The 20,761-nt window shown below is 39.9% G+C and overlaps 1 protein-coding gene across 1 annotated transcript in view; it reads left to right on the top strand.

Annotated features, from left to right (window-relative positions):
* LOC149845826 (E3 UFM1-protein ligase 1 homolog) overlaps positions 1-16,912 on the top strand; it is a 154,426-nt gene extending 137,514 nt beyond the window's left edge. Inside the window, exons 17-20 of the mRNA XM_089996038.1 lie at positions 13,632-13,709; positions 13,812-13,874; positions 14,440-14,532; positions 16,577-16,912. Of these exons, the coding sequence (XP_089852164.1) occupies positions 13,632-13,709; positions 13,812-13,874; positions 14,440-14,532; positions 16,577-16,690 (348 nt within the window). The 3' untranslated portion in view covers positions 16,691-16,912. The remainder of the gene's footprint in view (positions 1-13,631; positions 13,710-13,811; positions 13,875-14,439; positions 14,533-16,576) is intronic.
* Positions 16,913-20,761: the final 3,849 nt, after the last annotated feature.

The following is a 20,761-nucleotide window of genomic DNA, read 5'->3' as shown; positions in this document are numbered from 1 at the left end:
TCTTTCTCTTTGGCCACATTGGTTAGAAACAACTGAAAGTCAAGAGAAAAATTGTTGCAACTAACCCAACGATGGATAGGATGCCTTTCACGTGTGGATCGTCGAAGAGGGGGAGCCTCGTGAGATGGAGTTGAAGGGGCTCCTCGACGGGCATAAACCAAACCTGAAAACCGTGAAGGTGCATCCTGGATGATGGAGTTGTCTGCTTCAAACTGAATTGGTTCATCAACAACAGGATCTATGATAGAGTCATATAGCAAAGTATCACAAAGCCATGGATCATAAGTAGTTTGCTCATATACCTGAGAAGTATCACAAGTGCTGAAATGGTCATCATCAAAAACAACATTTCTAGACACCTTAATCTTACCCAAAATAGGATCATAACATCTATATCCTTTATACCCATCGGCATATCCCAGAAATCTGCACTGAACTGCTCTGTCCTGAAACTTGTTACGTAAAGAATGATCCACATGGAGATAACAAATGCATCCGAAAGCATGCAAATCATCATAAGAAGGGTGAGAACCGTGAAGCAAATAATAAGGAGACTGATCTCCTAATAATTCCATAGGCAACCTGTTAATGATATGCACTGCAGTGTGAAAGGCCTCAGTCCAAAGAGAGAAAGAAATATCAATATTGTGCATCATACTTAACGCGGTTTCAACAATATGCCGATGCTTACGTTCTGCTACTCCATTCTGTTGTGGAGTGTAAGGACAAGAGGAGTTACGTGTGATGCCATGGTCCTTTAAATATTCACTAAAATCATGAGATATGTATTCTCCACCACCATCACACTGGAAATAAGTGATATTTGAATTGAAAAGGTTCTGAACAAGAGCATGGAATTGTTTGAAAAGTTTGAACACTTCAGATTTAGATTTCATAAAGTAAATCCAAGTGTAACGAGTGAAAGAGTCAAGAAATAACACATAATAACGAGAGCCAGATAGAGATGAAACAGGAGCTGGGCCCCAAACATCAGAGTGAATAATTTCAAATGGCTTGGAAGCTCTTTTATTGATACTTTGAAAGGGAAGTTCATGACTCTTGCAGACATTACAACTAGGACACTTATGATCTAATTTGACTTTGGGAATAAAACCCTGAGAAGACAATTTGTCAAGGAACCCTTGACTACAATGACCTAACCGACGATGCCAAGAAACTGGCTTATTACATTGCATAACAGAAGAAGACTGACTCAAATAAGCAGGAAAAGATGGAGACACGGTAGATGACGTCTTCAAAGTCCCGGGGGCTGCTTCGAAGACGTACATGTTTCCGCGTCGTTCACCCTTAGCGAGCATCTTCTTGGTTCGAAGGTCCTTAAGACAAACAGAAGACGGAGTAAATTCCATGGATGAATTTGTTTCATCAACCAATTTAGAAACAGATAAAATGTTTTTCTCAATGGCAGGAGTGAGTAAGACATTTTTCAATGGTAGTGTAGATTGTGACAAAGAGAGAGATGCATTTCCAGTATGAGAAATAGGGTGGTGGGAACCATCTCCCGTGACAATAGTGCCAGTGCCAATATAAGGAACCATGTTGGAAAGTTTACCTGCATCAGAAGTAACATGTGCGGCTGCTCCAGAATCAATATACCAAACTCCATCATCATTCTGACGCAAATTCATGTTGTTAAATGCAGTCATCAGAATTTGTTGCACATCATGTGGCAACCCTGCACTCTGTCCCTGATCAGTACCCTGATGTGCTCGAAAATTTCCCTGCGGCTGCCCCTGAAACTGTCTAACATTCATCTGTCCAGCTCTTGGTCCTGGCCTCCCTGCCTTGTTGCGATTCTGTGGGTTGTGCCAACAATCTGCTTTCACATGGCCACGCTTGTTGCAATGGAAGCAAGTAGGGACACGGGTACCTCTAGTGGCAGGTGGAGCAGTAGGAGTAGGAAGGAGTCCTCCACGGCCCATATGAGCAGCAGGTGGACGAAATGAGGTAGACCCAGATGTAAACATGACAGGATGAGGATCATCAATAAGATGATCTTGAGTCAAACTAACTTCATACTGTAGGAGTTTGGCCTGTAAATCCTCAAAGCATGGAAGTGTAGAGGCAACCTGTAATGCAGTGCAAAACATACGATATTGGGGCCCAAGGCTTCCCAATACCTGCTGAACAACATCTCTGTCAGAAACAGGATATCCAATAGCGGCCAACTGATCAATGATAATTTTGATATCCCCTAGAAATTCAGTAATGGTCTTAGTTCCCTTTCGCATAGATTGGAACTGCCATTTCAGTTGAAGTGCACGTGATTCAGAAACCTGTGAATAAGAGTGAGCAAGATGTCTCCATAGTTCTGCAGCAGTAAAATGGTCAGAGATAGTTTGTAATATACGATCAGATAACGTGGCAGTCAAATAGGCAACCACAGATTGGTCCTTCTGAAACCAAACATCATACGCAGGATTTGGAATAGCAATGCAACTCACCTTCCCATCATTACCAGTTACCTCTTGCGTAATAGTCATAGGTGGGGCGGGTGATCCCCCATCCAGATGCCCGTAAAGACCATGACTTCGGATAAACGGCAGAATTTGGCGTTTCCAAAGTAAGTAGTTATCATGAGTTAATTTGTGAGAAACAAGTTGAGAAAGAAATCCGGGGCTGACTTTAGAATCCATAAGGAAGAAGATCAAAGATGAATCAAACAGCACGACAGAAATTCGTAGGTTGTACGGACAGAACCGTACGGACAGAAATTTTTGAGTTTTGGAAATCACGATTTTTTAGTTAATCGTGCAGAATGTACGATTTATCAACTATATTGCAAGAAATAGATAAGAAATCACAAGAAGTTTGAGAAAAGAGGCACTTTTGAGAAATGAGGGTTCCCAAATTTGGGGAAAACAGAAATTAGGGTTGATAAAATTGGGGATAACAGAATATGTAAGAAGGAAAAGATGCAGGATATGAGGAAATGAAGAAACGACGTCGAAATATAGTGATTCAAAGGAGAAACAACAGAGAAAAGATGAAAAAAAAAACACTTTCCTTGAGAACGCCCAAAAATGCACGTCAAGGTCCTTAGGGGCCTTCCAGATGATCGTGATTACCACGCCCTTGGCTCTGATACCATGTGAGAAATCAGATGTGGGAGTCACCTTACTATCGTAGCAAGAGATAGAGAGAGAGGTAAGAGGGAAGAGAGAAAAAAATGTTGGGCGGGAATGATGTCTTCTCCCCTTTCCATTGATATTTATATGTTGTACGAGTGGTACAATACAGTACAATAGTACAATACAGTACAGTATGCTGTACAATACAGTACAATACAGTACAATAGTATAATACAGTACAGTATGCTGTACAATACAGTACAATACAGTACAGTAGTACAATACAGTACAGTATGCTGTACAAGTGGTACAATACAGTACAGAAATATATTCATTTACATATACATATTTAACAAGCTTTGCCGGCGACGATGGCTGATGTTTGCCGCAGGTTTTTCGGCGTGCCCTTTTTCTCCGATGCGCACCCAACTTGACAGAGAGAGAGACAGAGAGACGAGAAGAAAGAAAGAGAGAGAGAGACTGAGTGAAGAGGGCAAAACCCTCTCTCCACTCCTTTTATCGGCCCAGACCCCCCTCCCCTCTTGCCGAGAGGCGCGGGGTCGGTTACGCCCTGCTTAACCCCCCCCCCCCGCTTGCCCCTTTCTTGTTTTGGATTCTTGAAAACAAGAATCGTGCCCTAAGCACGATCCTGTTTTAACGCCCCTCCTTTATAATTGAAATCGGGTCCGTGTCCAAACCCGCGACCCGCGACGCTGGGTTCATTGTTAAAATGGACCCGGTTTGTCTGTGAATGACGAATCCTCAATTGGATCTGTTTGGTCCAACTGTGGGTCCGACCCTATATACCAAAATTTATTCATTTTTTTATAAATACTATTAATTATTTATTTAAATATTATAAGTATAATTTAACACCCCATTGTGGGTTATTTACGGATTCTTTTATGGATCCGATAACGGTAACGGACCCGAGGCCCAAATTTAGAAAAATACCCATTATTTTCAAATAAATTTAAACAAATAATTGTCAAAAAATTGAGGTTATTACACCCCCCCCCCCGCTTGCCTTATGGTACAGGGGGCGAGCCCCCTGCCTTCTTATGTGTTGCGGTAGGGGGTTTGGCCCCCCTGCCTTGCGTTTTCTGGCAAGGGGGCGAGGCCCTTACCTTCCTGTGCTCCTCGACAGGGGGCTTTGCCCCCTGCCTTATGCTTTCCAGCAGGGGGAGAAGCTTCCCCTGCTCTCCTTTTTGCTTCCCGTCAGGAGGGGGTTCTGCCCCCTGCCCTGTTTCCTTTTGAGGTGGTTTTGGCAGGGAGCCTCTGCTCCCTCCCCTGCCTTGCTGCTTCTATCCCCTAGTTTCTGGGGTCCGGTACCACTGCAGGTCTTACCGGACCCGTTCCTCGTGGAATTATGGCGTATTGACCTCTTTTAGCTTTGCAGGTTGCACCACGGAGCCTTCTCGTGCTACGCGGCCCGAGACAGTGATCACTTACGCTCGCAAGCGTATAGACCCTCGCACCCCTTCTAGGTAGGGGTTTGCATAAAAAGGAACATGAACAATGAACTGCTAAAAACAAAGGACTTAACTAATAAATTAAAACATTTACATATAGTATATATGTACGTCCTTTTCTGCACTTTACTTTTCCTGCACTTTACTTATCATTGCCGTCGCGCTATATGTGCCAAGGCTTTCCTTTTAGTGTACATTTCCTTATTGTCTTTTACTTTCAGGATGCGGTTTCACGATCCTGATCCCGTTTCCTTTCTGCACTTTACTTTTCGTTGCCGTCGCGCTATATGTGCCAAGGCTTTTCTTTTTGCACTTTCCTTTCTTGTCTTTTACTTCTAGGACGCGGTTTCGCGATCCTGGTCCCTGCTGATTTCATTTGTTGTTGCTTCTGCTATTTCATACATATGTATGTCACTCTTCTTTTTATTGTCGTAGTCTCAACCCTGCCGTGGATTGGTAGGGTTCGACAGCAGAGCTTAGCCTTGCGTAAGAGCGCAGATATCAACGTTCGAACTCTGCAGTGAGTTACAAAATGAGATACTGGTTTTCCTAACTCGAGACAAAACTCTCGTTGCACGAACGACTGCTGTTTCTTGAGTTTGGACAAACGTTTGGTTTTTGAGTACTATTGCAGCGCTAATATAATTGGCACGGTGCAATGAGCACTACGAGGCAAATTAGGCCTCGATCGTACAATGATACTGATTTATAATACACCAAAAAGGTCTCAGGCGTCTTCACAGGCAAGATGCTCGTTTGGGTCTAATGGACCAGTGCATGAAGAATGAGGCGATGGTTAAGAAACCCCCGTCGCACTCAATTCGACTCAGCTTCGCCAAGAGAGAGGACGAAGGGTACCAACTCCAATGGATAAACCATTATTGGCTATTTACGGGCAAAAGACTCAGCTTCCCCGGTCATCGGAGGTTAGGGGAAAGAGGCTGCACTAGATAGCCTAACACTTCTGCAGAAGTTGGATGCATCCCTACTGGGCCTTTGGGGGCTTGCTCTCTCGACCACCAGTCGTCTCCTTAGGATAGGATTCAGTCAGTCAACCGAGGTATCTTAAGATACATAGCATAATAAACCCTCGGATTGGTCTCGACTGTTTCAGATCGTGTGCCATGTACGTACCCATATGACCGGTTAACAAGTGATAACTACATTAAGCATGCTCACCCTTCAACTGTTGTTTTTGCATACTTGTGGTATTACGTGTTAGCATACTGGTGAGTTTCTTGTGCAGTATATCTTTTCTCATTGTTGCTGTTGTGGTATGCTTAACTGCTTTACCTGCTAGTTCTTTTTCTTTTTGTACTCCTACTAGTTTTTCGCGAGACTGACCTATTTTATGGGCAGATGATGAGTAGCGGTGACAGGCAATCAACGGTGCATGCGACGTGGCTCGAGGCTATACTTTTCATTCCAGCCTACTGGCTGTCGTTGCAGGGTTTTGAGTTTTGGGTTTTTGTTTTGATCTGGGGGCTGGGCCTCCTGTTGATTTTCCTTGTACATTGACTTTTTATTAAGAATTTACTACTCTTTTCAATTGTCTGCTATTTATCGCCGTGGTCATGTTTGGATTGTCGAGCTAACGTGCCAATGTTGTAGGCGATTTGCAAAACTTGATTTTCAAAATAGATTTGCAAAACTTGATTTTCAAAATAGAAAGATACATTTTGAAGGGTTTTCAGACCAACAGAGTTCAAACTTTCAGGGATTTTCCTCAGAAAACTTTAATTGTCAAGTTAAGAAATTTTGGGACGTTACAAATGTTAAAATGTAAAACTGTACATATATGTATATATAATAATATTATATTATATATATATATAAATATATTTTTAATTTCTTTCTTTTCTGTATTTTTTTTCCTTTATTTTTATTTTTTGTCTTTATGTCATCTAGTTCAGTTTGAACTAGAATGACTGTTGCTAGTCAAGTCCTGTCCAGACTTGACTAGCAATAGAGTTGTTGGACTGACACAGTCCAACAGCTCTTAATAGAGCTGTTGGACTGACACATTCCAACAGCTCTAAATAGAGTTGTTGGACTGTGCTCAACAGCTCTATTGAGTCCTCTTTCAGCTGTGTATATAAAGGGGTGCAGCCCCTCTTGTATTTCACTCCAATGCTTCTTAAGCAATTGGTTTTTCATATCAATAAAGAATACATGTTTATTTTTATTTTGTTTCCAATTATACCCTTTTTAAGGGTTATGCTTTAGTGTCATTCTTGACACTTGCTCTTGTTAATCAAAGCTCGTGTTTCGAAGATCCCCATTTCATTTCATGGTATCAGAGCCGCGGAAGTACTAAATCTTGAGGAAAAGCTGCCTCGGTTTCCGTGCCCGTTTGCAAAAGTGTTCGCCATTTGAAGAGAAGTGTTTTATCACTTCATTGGAGAAGATTTCACATCTTGTTGTATTGTTTTTTTTTCTTTCTTTCTCATTTTCCTTCTTGTTTCTCTTCTATCCCTATTCTTTCTCTCCTTGTAATCGATGGATGACAATGATAAAGTCACCATCATGCCTATGAAACTAAGCGATACGAACTATGTAACATGGGCTTCAATCATGAAGCACCATATATGGGGAAAAGGCTTATGGGGGATTGTGGATGGTTCCGATTCGGAACCTAAGCTATCTCTTACTAAAAAGGAGGGAGATAAAGACGTCCCTCTATCAGAAGAAGAGAAAATCAAGGCTATTGCCTCATACGAGAAGAAATGGAAAGAATGGAGAATATCTCATGCGAAGATAATGTCATGGCTTATCAATAGCGTTGACATTAAAAAATGCTCAAGTCTTGCCAAATTTGATCATGCCGATAAGGCATGGGAATACCTTAAGAATATGTATTCCCTTAAAGATATTGCACACGTGTGCAACCTCCAGGAAAAAGTTCGAATGATGACACAAGGAGACAAAACTATTCGTGAATATTACAATGGGTTGTCCGAACTTTGGGAAGAACTTTCCCTTTTAGAACCAAAGTGGCATTGTGCCGAAGACATCGAGCTTCGTCAGAAACAACTCGATGTTGAACATTTTTACCAGTTTATCACTGGATTAAGGCCGGAATTTGAAACCACTAAATCGGCCCTACTTCACCGGGGAAAAATTCCTTCTATTGTTGAAACTATTGAAGAGTTAACAATGGAAGAAAATCGTCTCCGGAAAGGTTCTTTAAAAATTGAAGATGATTCCGTTTTAGCCGTGTCTAGACCAGGGAATCATGTTCGATCATATAGGCCTCCTCACTTTAACCGACAAAATGGTGACTATGATAAGAAGAAAGTTATTTGTCATCACTGTCATGAACCGGGACACTACAGGCCACAATGTCCCAAACTTAAGGAGCTGAGAGAAAAAAGAGCTGCAATTGCTGGATCGGAGCCTAAAGATCAGGATGCACCAGTTTCCCTGGCCCAACTAATGGAGATCCTTCAGCCTCTCATCAAAGGTGCCTCTTCCTCATCTGAAGCTTCAACCGGCGCAGCAGCCTCATCTTTTTCTGATTTAGGTAAAATTTCTTGGCTTCTTGACTCCGGTGCATCTTTTCATATGACCCCAAATAATCAAAGTCTATCCAAATGTGTTAAAAATAAAACAAGTGTGTCAAAGGTCTTTACTGCTGATGGGACTTCTCTTGAAATAGAAGGAATAGGAGATTTTGAAAAAATTTATAAAACAAAATTTTTTTTTATTCCAGAAATTAGACATGTTCCCAAATTAAATTTAAATCTTTTATCTGTATCTCAAATTTCTGATTATGGGTGTAATATTTCTTTTTCTTCTCATGGTTGTTGGGTACAGGATCGCCAGTCAGGCAAGCTGATTGGGGAAGGCCATAGAGAAGGAGGACTCTATTACATGGATTTTTTGGAAATGCCGAAGAAAGCTTTTTGTTATAATATTCAAAAAATAGAGTTGGAACTGTGGCATAAGAGACTTGGTCACCCACATATAGCCAAAATCCAACATTTTCCAAATCTAGGGAAATTTTGTAACTCTGAATCATTTGATTGTAAAGATTGTATTCTCGGCAAAATGAAAAGATTACCATTTCAGAACAGAACCTTTTTCTCTTCAAGACCACTTGAATTAATACACTCGGATGTTTGGGGTCCTGCACCAGTAATTTCTAAAGGAGGATTTGTTTACTATGTTATTTTTGTCGATGATTTCTCCCGACATACGTGGATGTACTTTCTCAAACATAAGTCTGAAGTATTTTCATACTTTCAAACTTTTCATAATATGGTTAAAAACAAATTTCAAAATGATATTACTATTTTTCGCACAGATTCAGGGGGAGAGTTTTTATCCACAGATTTTCAAAATTATCTTAAATTGCATGGCATCACACATCAAAGATCTTGTCCTTATACACCTCAACAAAATGGACTGGCAGAACGAAAACATCGCCATATTATAGAAACCACTAGAACTTTATTAATAGCAAATCAAGTCCCTAAAGACTTTTGGGCAGAAGCTGCCTTAACTGCCACCTATCTCATTAATAGGATGCCATCTTCTTCGTTACAAAATATCACTCCCATTGAAAAACTTATGAACATTTCTCCAGACTACTCTAGATTAAGAATATTTGGGTGCAAATGTTTCATATTTATTGACAAAAATGATAAACTTTCCCCTCGTGCGATTCCCTGTGCCTTTTTAGGATATGCTGAAAACCAGAAAGGTTATAGATGTTTTGACTTCAAAAATAATAAACTATATGTGTCTAGAAATGTTTCCTTTCTTGAAAAGGAGAGCTTCTTTGATTTTAGAAAATTAAAAGACGTCACTGAGTACTCCTTTTTGCTAGATCTAACATCAACATCTGATGAATATGACCTTGATTGTAACTTTGATGATGATCCAAGAATTATTGATCTTAATGTTGAAAATGAAGAAGTTCATAGAGATACTAGTATTCAATATTCCAGGCGACAAGAGTCTAATACTCCATGTGCACTTGAGAAATATTCTAACATTCCAACTAGACAATCATCCCGAATCTCGAGGCCTCCAGAAAAGTTTGTATCATACGAGTCTTTCTCACCCACATATAGGGCAGTTATTGCATTAATTCACTCATATGAAGAACCATCCACATATTTTCAAGCAAAAAATGATATCAAATGGATAGAAGCCATGAAAGTTGAATTAGATGCACTTGAAAAGGCTTCTACATGGAATATTCAAGATCTTCCTCCAGGGAAGAAAACTATAGGATGTCGATGGGTTTATAAAATTAAAACCAAGAGTGATGGTACTCTTGAAAGATATAAAGCCCGTTTAGTAGCCAAAGGTTATGCCCAAGAATATGGGATTGATTATGAAGAAACCTTTGCTCCGGTGGCTCGTATGACTACTGTCCGAACCTTAATTGCCTTAGCTTCTATCAAAAAATGGTCTATTTTTCAAATGGATGTCAAAAATGCTTTTTTAAATGGAAAGCTAGTTGAAGAAGTATATATGGAACCCCCTCCTGGTCTAAGTATTCCTAAGGGTAAAGTCCTTCGCTTAGAAAAAGCTCTTTATGGACTTAAACAAGCACCAAAAGCTTGGTATGATAGGTTTAGTCGTGTTATGATTGATATTGGTTTTCAATTCTGTTTAACTGACACTGCTTTGTTTATTAAGAATTCTGATGCAGGGATCATTGTGCTTCTTCTCTATGTGGATGATATGATCATCACCGGAAGCGATAAACAGGGAGTTGAAACAATCAAAACACTTCTTAAATCTCATTTTGAAATGACTGATTTGGGCTTGTTGAGATATTTTTTAGGCATTGAAGTTGCTTATTCTCCTAGAGGATATTTATTATCTCAGACTAAATTTGCTTTTGATATTGTTTTCAGGTCTGGTATTACTGATGATAAGAAAGTTGACACTCCAGAAGTTGTTAATGTTAAAATGAAGATTGATGATGGAGAACTTCTTGCAGACCCTACTCCTTACAGACAGCTTGTCGGGGCACTTTCCTATCTATCCATTACCAGACCAGATATAGCACATGCTGTTCATACAGCAAGTCAATTTCAACATGCTCCTACTTCTGTTCATATGGGAGCAGTCATGCGTATTATCAGATACATCAAGTCCTCTCTTTCACGAGGACTTTTCTTATCTTCCTCCTCTTCTCTTGATTTAATTGCATATACTGATGCTGATTGGGGAGGTGATCCCAATAACAGACACTCAACCACTGGTTTTTGTGTCTTTTTAGGGGAATCATTAATCTCGTGGAGGTGTAAAAAGCAGCAGAAGGTATCTCTCTCATCCACCGAAGCTGAATACAGAGCCATGGCAACCACGACCATGGAAGTAGTTTGGCTCCGACGACTGCTTGCTGACATGGGAGTTGAAGCAACAAAGGCTTCACAAATGTGTTGTGACAACAAAAGTGCGATCTACATTGCCAGTAACAGAACATTCCACGAACGCACCAAACACATCGAAATGGATTGTCACTACGTCAGAGAGGAATATCTACACGGGATAATTGATCTGCCATATGTCACTTCAGAATATCAGTTAGCAGACCTCTTTACAAAGCCTCTCGCTGCTCCCCGATTTCACTTTCTCTTAGACAAACTTTCGCTCATTGTACCGTAAGTTTGAGGGGGAGTGTTAAAATGTAAAACTGTACATATATGTATATATAATAATATTATATTATATATATATATAAATACATTTTTAATTTCTTTCTTTTCTGTATTTTTTTTCCTTTATTTTTATTTTTTGTCTTTATGTCATCTAGTTCAGTTTGAACTAGAATGACTGTTGCTAGTCAAGTCCTGTCCAGACTTGACTAGCAATAGAGTTGTTGGACTGACACAGTCCAACAGCTCTTAATAGAGCTGTTGGACTGACACATTCCAACAGCTCTAAATAGAGTTGTTGGACTGTGCTCAACAGCTCTATTGAGTCCTCTTTCAGCTGTGTATATAAAGGGGTGCAGCCCCTCTTGTATTTCACTCCAATGCTTCTTAAGCAATTGGTTTTTCATATCAATAAAGAATACATGTTTATTTTTATTTTGTTTCCAATTATACCCTTTTTAAGGGTTATGCTTTAGTGTCATTCTTGACACTTGCTCTTGTTAATCAAAGCTCGTGTTTCGAAGATCCCCATTTCATTTCAACAAATACTATTGATCTATGTCACAGGGATTCGGCTAGGAGGGTGCCGCACCCGCGTCGACGCAACTCGACGCGGGTGCCGGTGCGGGTGCCGCACCGGGTGCGGGTGCCGCACCGGGTGCGGTCAACCCGATCCTGGGTGCGTTGACCGCACCCAGGATCATTAAGGTCCATTTTTAAAAAAAAAAAAAAATTGCCCAAATGGGCTTCTCGATTTTTTTAAAAAAAAAAAATATGCTGAGTCAGCTGCTGACAGTCTGTCAGCTGCTGTCAGCAGCAGCTGTTCTGTCAGCTGCTGCTGCAAAATAAAAAAAAAACCCCTATTCCCCGACCCCCTTTTATATATATATATATATATATATTACATTTTTGCCCCTGCCGCACCCCCGCACCCGGGTTTTTTGGAAGTGCCGAATCCCCGCACCCGCACCCGCGCCCGCACCCGCACCCGCACCCGCACCCGCACCCATGTGACATAGCTATTGATGGGGTCGTAGTTGCTTCTCTGGCGTCTTCCCAATTCTCTTTGTATTTGTCTACAATATTCATATATATATTAGAATACAAGTATTAAAGTAAATCCACTCACATACATTTTAATGTTACATTTGCTTTAATTTCATGTTGTAGGCGACATACAAGATCATTTAATTGTGAGTGCTATTCTTTTTCTTTGTATGGATGCACTAAAAAAACTCTAATTTCTCTCACATCCACTCACACTACATTCCTGACTTAATAAACACTATGCAAACCTAGATAACGAAGGAGCATCTCCACCAAACCTATTCCTCTGAATGAATAAAAGAAAAATACATCATGATAGAAAATTCTTGCAACACAAAAATACATAATTAAATATAATAACATTGAATTTCAATTGCATACCTAGCTGCAATGAGCTATACAATTGGATTGTGTTCCTTCGTCCAAAGTGCCCATTGTTTTGTTCATATTGGTTAACTCCAAATAATGTCTCTGGAGACTATGATCTATATTAAGTTTCTCAATGGAGTTCAAGACACCCGTTTGTACTTCCCTATCATATATGAATGTGGGGGAGAATTTGATGGTAGGATTAAAGAGTCATAAATGTCTTGATGGATCTGGTGAGTCCATCTCTTATCAATCACCTTCCAAACTGGCATATAATATTTTCTCTTGCTATTGAAATTTTCTCTAATCTGCCCTTTTGCCCTGTCCATATCATCATACAATTAAGGCATAGCTGGAGCCTCATCAATGTCCATTCTCCTCAACACTTTCACGAGTGACACTGTCATCCTCAAAAACATGTTGCATGTCTTCCAAAAATCCACTATATCCACTATGTCAACCATAAGGGGTTTTTGTGCAATCTTCATCGCAAACCACTCATCTGAAGCAAACATTTGCTAGTCTCTGTACAGTCAAAACATTCATAGCAAACCTTATCAATATAAGGTGTATCTACTCGGTAAGTTTCCTTGGTAAGCTTCCTCATGAAGTTTAGGATGACAAAATGATTATAGATGAATTTTGTTACTTTCTTGCACATTTCAATGCACTCAGAAATGCCCTCCATCTCACCGATATCTTCAAGCATGGGATCCATGCATTGCGTTGCACATGAACACCAAACAAAGCATTTATAGTGTTCCTTCACCATTAATCCAATAACTTTGAAGTGTGCTGCATTATCAGTAATGAGTTGGACTACACTTTCAGGTTTAACATCCTCCACCACATCTTTAAAAATTACTCTATCAATCATATTAATAGATTTAAAAAATATGACATGGGATTGATATTTATTGGACTTTGGTGTTCCAGGGAAAATCATTATGATGCATTCAATACTTTTTCTTTTCCTCCTAAATGTTACAATAGTTTGTGCATTTGATGTTGCTGGTTTTGTTCAAATCTAGGATTTGTTAACTCAAGTTAGTGCTGAGACTGATCCTGTTGTGCTTCTGCCAAGGGTTATCTCCCTTCTGTATTTGCAGGTCTGCAACTTTTCTGCTTTTCTCAACACTTGTTAGAATGCCTTTGTTTGTGTTACAAAGCCTTCTGTTTCCAGGAATCTTACCAAATGCTTCTGATGGCAGATGTACAATAAAGTCCTCCAAGCACCTGGAAGGGCCATATCTGCTGCAGTTTCTAGGTTGAAGGTTGGACACTTATATCCATGAAATCTTGCATAACATTCTTCCAAAATGGTGCACCCAGAATTTTGCTTTTTAAGTTTTTAAACTTGGTTGTCATGAATAATGTAGATTCTGTAACTGAACAAAAAACTAGACTAACTTCAGTAGGGATTATTATCAAGGAAATAGATCGGTTATATGACTAATTTAGATGACAAATTAGTAAAAACTGTTAGAAGTCAATATGTTGTATTACAGGGGTGTTTGTGTCATAACTGTAAAATGTAACATTAAGTTCAACCAAGGGGTATTTTTGTACTTCAGCATATTTTCTCATGTAAAGGAAAGGACGTCTCAAATGATGAGGGCACGATCCTAATTCTCCCATCTACCTAACTTTCTCCTTTCTCTTATTTAATAATTTTTTTTCATCAACTTTATGTTTTATTTCTGGATTATTGTATCATCACTTTGTCCATGCTTTGCATCTCTTTTTCTCTATACACATATTTTTTAATATTTCTTTGCATGTCTGTTTTTTCATTCTGTCATTTTGTCTTCTAACACGTTATGCTTGTAATATGCCCAGGATAAGCTTGATGATTCTGCATTTACAACCATTACTGAATACCATGCTGCAACAGTTACTCTTTTGTCTTTGCAATCAGCTGCAACTGATGATGTAACATTTTTCTCTATTAAATTCTCCCTATTTTAAGATGCCTTGAAGTGACATTCTGGTTCTTATTTTAGTGCTATTGAATAACTGGATATGTGTATCCATAAGAGTTTTTTGTTGTACTGTTCCAGTTTCCTCTGCTCAATTTTTTGTGCTTCAGGTCTATAATTGCATTTTAAATGTTTGGTAGACTCGGATGTAGGAAGTCCCCTGTTTTGAGTATATGCTTAAACTTTCATCGTTTCTTCTCTCTATGCATTCAGAAAGTGTTCTGGTGTTTTTATAGGTTTCATGTTCCTTTTTTTTTTGTGTGCATGTGCACCACTGGCATGTTTGTCTAATGGTTTTTGGAAATATCCTTGTTTTTATATAGGTTTCATGCTCCCTTTCTTTTTATGTGTGCGACTGGCATTTCTGTCCCATCTTAGCGTCTGGATCTGATGGCTGCCTAATCTTTATGCTTTATTTCTTTGAAGTAGGAACATGCATCTTTTTCCTCTCTTTTTTCAATTGCACTGAGGATTGAGCTTTGTTACCGTCATCGTTTTAGCATCTGACTCAACAGGAAGTATGCTTTTTATTTTATCCAGTTTTCTGTTTTTAAACCATGAGTCTCAACTCCTTGTATCTTGGTTCGGTTGGCAATGAAACAATTGTTTTGAGAGTCTTCTTCCTCTTCAAGACAATGTTATACGGGAATCCCATGCTTGTGTACAAGATACAAAATTATAAGTCATTTACATCTAGAACCCAATCTGGGGGTTTGTCCTGCCAAGTCTATGCATGGCTTAACACAGCCCAGTTGACCAGTCTCCGAGCCTGTGTCACATATGTAGGGGTACAGTTACCGGCGCAGGTGAAGTTTCCTAGGGTATGACAGAAATTTCAGAAATTTCTAAATTATAGGTACAACTACAAAGGTATGGTTATGGCTATATATATGTTATTTTGAGAAAAAATATTTATGCATGTACCTCTGTATGCATGCATGTGTGTGTCAAACACCATACATGAATGGACAAAAAGAAAACCTTTATGCCCCTTAAAATGGATGAAAACAGGTAATGGATCGGGTCAGATCCAAAATCGTCTAACCTGTACCCAGTGAAGTACCAGTATCAGTACCCTTGTCGACACGGGTATGTCACCTTTCTTGAAGTACCCTTGTTACATACTGCTGCTATTTTTGTTTCACTGCCTATTTTGGGGACCCAGTTCACTTTAAATTGGTTAAATTAGTACAAAGTACAAATAGTCCAGTATGGTTTGTTAACCAAACCAGGTCATTCTCTTGCACAATATGACCATTCCCAGTACTGACTAAATCCAGCTCCGTTTTTCACATTTTTTTTGTCCTGCATGGAGTAATTTCATTAGAAGGTTCCGGTAAAGATTCACTTTATTATACTGGGCCTCATTTGTTTCATTCAACTTACATGGGAAAGTGCTGAGCTGGCAACCCTGATGTAAACAAACAGCAAATCATTATGGTGGGAAAGTGCCATGCCCACACAAGTGGACCCCATTTTTTTCCACCACCTACTACTTTTTATGTGTAAATCCATTCATACTCCCCTATGAAAGCTTTCACATGGGATGAGGCAGTTTTTTTTAGAAATTTGTGCCCATTTTCATATAAAGCCTTTCCTTTATATGGGAATGAAACAAATGAGGCCTGGATCTTTTATTGTTACAATAGAAAGTGGATTTCTTGCAAGTGTGAGAAACAACTTAGTGTGATCAATTTTTGTAGAGGTAAATCATGGATTGCTTACTAAGGCAAGATAACCATCTACTTGAATGCTATAACAGTGTCTGGCGATGAACCCGTCCTTTGCTTCTTCTAATTGGTTATATTGCCAAATAAATTTCTTGACTTCTTTGACTTTTATAGTTTGTATTTTTTTAATCGCAGGCCCCTGAAATTAGTTGTCATTCTGTTGACACCAGAAATTGTAAAACTGATCTTCAGTCACTATGCGGTTTTCTTGTATATTATATATTCAATTATTATTGATCAATATTGTACCTTGTAATTTGCTGGCAGGACAAAGACTGCACTGCAGATAGGATATTGAGTAAAAGGGAATTTCTAGAGAGCCGAATGCCAGCCTTGAAAGCGCTTGTATCAGGCAACAATAGCACTGGATCAATAAGTTGAGCCTTTCTAGTTTCTATTGATAAGTTTGCTCAGTGAATTCCGGCAGGTCTACTTACTTTCTCATTTCCTTTTATTATTTAACCACATGAAGTCAGGTCGTCAATTTTTGATATTTTATCAAGAGTTCACAAAGAAACCGTGTTACCAAATCTAGAATGTAATGAAATATAAACAAATATAACTTGGTGTAATATGCTTAATTTTATTTGTGTTTGCCATATTTATTTGTCATTTTAATGAATTTGCTTCTACCTATTGGCTATTTTTGTTGTTAAAGGACTTGAGGGAGAAATTCTTTTTCTTGGTTGGATCTAAAGTGATAAAATCAATGTTTTTTTTAAAGGCAAGCTGGGGTTAGGCAGACCCCTACCAGTTATACAACTATACCATTGGGTTTTGATCCTGCAACGTCCCAACACAAGGTGACGTACACTAGCTGCTCCTACCAGACAAGCGGAGCCCCCGTTGGTGATAAAATCGATGTTGAAGACAAAGAAAGAACATTTGCTAAGGAAATATTCTGGTTTTCCGATTTATCTGCAAGCAACATCTGTTTTTGTTTTCTTTTTATCCTAGCCTGGGTCATTACTATATCACAATATAGTGTTTGGAAGCATAACCTTTCCGAAGTTATTGCTGTATTTCTCCCAAGATCACCGTTGTTTATTGGGAAAATTCCATTTACGAACCCACCTTTTGCCTGATATTTCAAAAAGGACCCCATGTTTCCCGGAAAGACATTTCAGGATCCAACTTTTCATTAAAACTGTTTATTAAAGACCTGAAGTTAATTTCATGGTAAAGTTATCATTTTTAACCTTTGGTTTGAAAAGGTGTATACTGCGAGTTTTATTATGCAATAGAATCAGTTAGTAATTATATAAGCTCACGGTTAACCCGAGTTACTCCAGCTCAGTTCTTTATTAAATATCTTTTCGGAGACCATGGGAGTTACCTTCGAAATAACAGGCAAAAGGTGCTCGCTAAATGGACCCTTCTCCTTTTTATTCCTAGAACCGCTCCAACCATGTCTTTCTAAGAACCGCCCTATCTTGTGCAACCCCAACTAGAAAGCATGATTTGGAACAATTAATTTAGATAAAAAGTTGAATTTTTTATCACAATGTTTTGGTGCAATATGTGTTGTTTATTTTGTAGTTTGATTTTTTATTTGAACATGAAAAGTAGATAATCCATTACAGTGTTTTCCACCAAGTTATCAAGGATACATCTGCTGTACTAAATACACCTGTTCCTTGTGTATGCGTTAGGTCAATGAAGAGATTAAACTAGTTATGGCCTAGCAGTTCCCCATCTTTTGCTCACAAGGGCTCCACTTATCTGGTACGGATGACTTGTGAAGGCCACCAAGTTGACTGGTCAGGGGGACTTCAAGGGTTTTACTAACCAGAGGTCAGCCAATGTGCTGTCGGTGATTGAAGGGATTTTCCCTTGGATTGTTCAAAAAAAGAAAAACCTCATTTTTCTGTCGGATAGATTCTGGTGCATTGACTCGGTACAGCAAAGTGCTGTCATGTCGTGCTGACAATGGTGGGATAAAAACCAATGTTCTCAGTATCGGCCATTACATATAGTATTGCCTATAATCGTTACGATACTGACCTGAATCGGCTATTTTTTTAATAAATATAAAAATAGCTCAAAATTAATTTTTAATATTATTTTAATGGTTTTAACGCCTTCTGATTGACATGTAATAACTTTAAATTGTTTTTTGGCCATTCAGAACGATACACTTGAGTATCGGTATCAGCCGTCCGATTCCTGTGCCAACATTGATAAAAACAGTAGACCAAGGTCAGAATACATTAACTTCACATGTGGGAGCAGGCAGCTGTCATGATTTAGCTTCAAATTCAAGCACAGGTCTAGAATCATGATATAAGCTTAAAGTCCTGACCCTTATTATATGGTTTAACAAGACCTCCCATAAAAGGAGAATTTACAGACTACGTCAAACGTAGTGGTGACCAAGGTTGTTAAATGCGAAGCGAGGCGTTGAGCCTGCGCTTCGCCTCTGAGGCGTACGCCTCTTCCAACTGGAATGGAAGTGAAGCGGTGGGAGGGGAGGCAGTAAGAGAAGGACCACCCGCCCAGCTGGTACGGAAGCGAGGGATATGCCGGTTGTCCGGTGGTCGGAGAAGACTGAGCAGCAGCTGCAGCACAGCAACTCCGGTGGTCGGTAGTCACAACTGGTCAGAGGTTGATGAGGGGCGCATCACAGCAACGCCTCAGTACCTTGAGTGTGCACCTCGCCTCTGAGGCGTACGCTTCAGGTACTGAGGCGTACGCCTCTCACAACACTGGTGGTGACGCAATACATGCAAAGCTAAGGGTATTCAGAGGCTCAACAAAGGCTGGAAAAGTTTTTTGTTTTCTACAGAGAAAACCAGTTTCTTTTTTTTTTTTTGACAGAAAAAGCTGGGATTAGGCAGACCCCTACCAGTTATACAACCATATATATATGAACCAGCAATCGTCCCAACACAAGATGACGTGCACTAACTGCTCCTGACAGACAAGCAGAGCCCCATTGGTTAGGCTCCTATCAGTTATACAACTATACCATTGATATTCGAACTTGCAACATTCCAACACAAGGTGATGTGTACTAACTGCTCCTACCAGACAAGCGGAGCCCCCCTTTGTAACAAGACTGGAAAAGTTAGAGAGGCTAACATGAAGCATAGATGTGGCCTTTTCGGGTGCGTTTGCAACCGTCTCAAAGTGCCCACCTGAGAAAGTGCTAGAGTGTGCCCTTCCTGATAAAGCTAGTCATGGGGGGTCAAAACTGACGTGCTTTCTCTGGTAATTGGGCATCAATTATCTCAACTGCCACCACTTTCTCAAGTTTGCAAGCACTTGAGAAAGTGGTTAGATTAAGCTTCCTTTTAGAAAGTGGTGCTTTATCAGTTGCTTACAACGTACCGGTCATGAAAACTTCCAAGTATTATATTCCTATCCTTGCTCGCACTTGCTTCCACTACCTTAGTTCGAATTAGATGACACTCTGTAAATGGAAAACACGCGAAAAATTATTAGGAAGTGCCCCAGAAGCTATAGACTTATGCTCCTTTATTGATTCATTCTCTCTCTCTCTCTCTCTCTCTCTATATATATATATATATATATATATATATATATATATATGCTTGGTTCGTGGTTCCCTCTCCTTACTCCTCCCCACACGACACCAGCCTCTTCTTTCTCTATTCAAGACTTTAGCAAGATGGACCAACCGTTGCCAGTGAGCCAAAAGGAAGCCTTGAGTGATACCAAAAACTATGCACCTTTCCCTTCTAAGACTTGCACCCTCACTCTTGAGCCCACCATAGTGGGTGAGAAGGTCTTGCATGGCGGCACCTCACCCTACACCTTAAGGGTGAAGCTGGCCCTGGTTTTGCCACCCACTGTGTCCATTCTCCCATATTCCATCCTCATCAACAGCTTCCTAGTCAACCGACCCTGCTGGCCCTCCCAACAGCTAAACATCCTTCTCTGCAAATGGTTCTATCTCTACCTGCTCTTGTCCTGCCTCCTATGGGTTTCCACCTGCCTGGTCTGCTCCATGGCCTCCATTCCTGCCTTCAAACCCCTCCCTTCCTCCTCATTCCACTTTGCGATCGTCACCATGCAGCGCAAAGCCGTCTTCCAGACCTTCATCAACCGCTTCTCGTTCATGCTTCTGTATCACATCATAACCATCTTCTTAATGTATATATGCAGCCTCTTCATTCATGACCAACGGATGCTCCTTGAGATGGTTATCTATGCAGGTGTCGCGCAGCATTATGCGAGGTTGGTGGGGCAGATAGTAATCACTGCATGCGAGCTAGAGGGAAGGTATGCATCAGTGGAGACGGAGACGAAGGTGGTACTGTCGAAGCGAGACGAGTTCTTGGCTTTCTTTCTTCTGCTGCTTTACTCCTTTGCCTATATGCTACTGACCATGCTGTGTAGCATGGTGTTGCAATTTCAGCGGTTTTTTGGTTCTAGTGTGGAGCTTTTGCTGATGATCTCTGTGGGCATCTTCTTTGTTCTATGCAATGT

Source organism: Nuphar pumila, chromosome 2, assembly GCF_984573655.1.
Source record: "Nuphar pumila chromosome 2, dmNupPumi1.hap1.1, whole genome shotgun sequence".
Classification (NCBI taxonomy): Eukaryota; Viridiplantae; Streptophyta; class Magnoliopsida; order Nymphaeales; family Nymphaeaceae; genus Nuphar; species Nuphar pumila.
Note: the sequence above shows the minus strand (reverse complement) of the source record. Positions and strands in the feature narration are given on the sequence as shown.